Here is a 978-nt window from a genome sequence, read left to right on the forward strand (position 1 = left end):
AAAGTTAAACAATATAAATACCAGGCTTGTGAAAAAGTAACAGACTGAGTTCAGGCTTAGGTAATTGGAAATCCTCATGCAGTTACCTGCCAGACAGAAGCACTGACAGCCTATCTATGGCTGTTTTTCCTTCTACAGCAAAGCATTGGCCTTTCTCCAAGGTGTGAACAGCTCCGTCACTGGAGGCAACGATCTTCCCAAAATGACCGACGGACACTCCTAGTCTTTTAAACATGCAGTTATAGAGATCCTCAAAGTCCTTGTCGAATGAAAGGCTCCTCAGCTTGTAGGTGATATACAGAGCCTGAGCCAAACACGCCGCGAACAGCGCGAAGCTCCACAGAAAGGTGTCGGTGGTGCATGGATCCGACCATGCCCACAGAGAGCTGCAGAAGAAGCCCAGAGAAAGGAAGGTGAACAGGTACAGCTGTCCGTAGGAGCCGCTGCCTCCCATGAAGCCCAGGAAAAGCAGAATGTGAGCGAGGTGGAACAGAGAGCCCTCTGCGTCCTCCTTCCAGTCCTCACACAGAGGGAAGGCTGGCGGCTTCAGCGTCAGGTTCATGGCTTCAAAGTCCGGAGGCTCCATGTTGGAGCTAAGAGCCGCGCGCGCAGACTGAGGGGCCACTGGGAGCCACTGGGAGCCTTCAGCTGCCCAGCCCTCTCTCTCTGGCTGCTGAACAGCCCGGAGCGCAACTTTAAGCTCACAGGGAGAGGAAGGAAACAGAAGGTTCACTGAGCTCTAAGTATGAAGAAATAAACATTAATAAATAAATAAAAAACAATTATTAAAATGTTTTATCATTGTTGCCCAATAAGATATGTTAAATTGAAAATTATGTTAAATTGAAAATTATGTTAAATTGAAAATTATCAGAATGTGAAAAAGTTCTGATGTTTTGTCATTACACGTCCAGAATAATGAAAAATTAGTTCTCAGGGCCAGCATAGAAAGAATCTGTCCTAGTGAAACCTAATAGG

At 46.2% G+C, this 978-nt stretch overlaps 1 protein-coding gene across 1 annotated transcript in view; it reads right to left on the reverse strand.

Moving 5' to 3' along the window:
• popdc3 (popeye domain containing 3) overlaps positions 1 to 631 on the reverse strand; it is a 7,378-nt gene extending 6,747 nt beyond the window's left edge. The window contains exon 1 of the mRNA XM_015403825.1: positions 87 to 631. Coding sequence (XP_015259311.1) covers positions 87 to 586 — 500 coding nt within the window. The 5' untranslated portion in view covers positions 587 to 631. The remainder of the gene's footprint in view (positions 1 to 86) is intronic.
• Positions 632 to 978: the final 347 nt, after the last annotated feature.

This window comes from Cyprinodon variegatus, unplaced genomic scaffold (genome assembly GCF_000732505.1).
Source record: "Cyprinodon variegatus isolate N-32 unplaced genomic scaffold, C_variegatus-1.0 Scaffold1572, whole genome shotgun sequence".
Classification (NCBI taxonomy): Eukaryota; Metazoa; Chordata; class Actinopteri; order Cyprinodontiformes; family Cyprinodontidae; genus Cyprinodon; species Cyprinodon variegatus.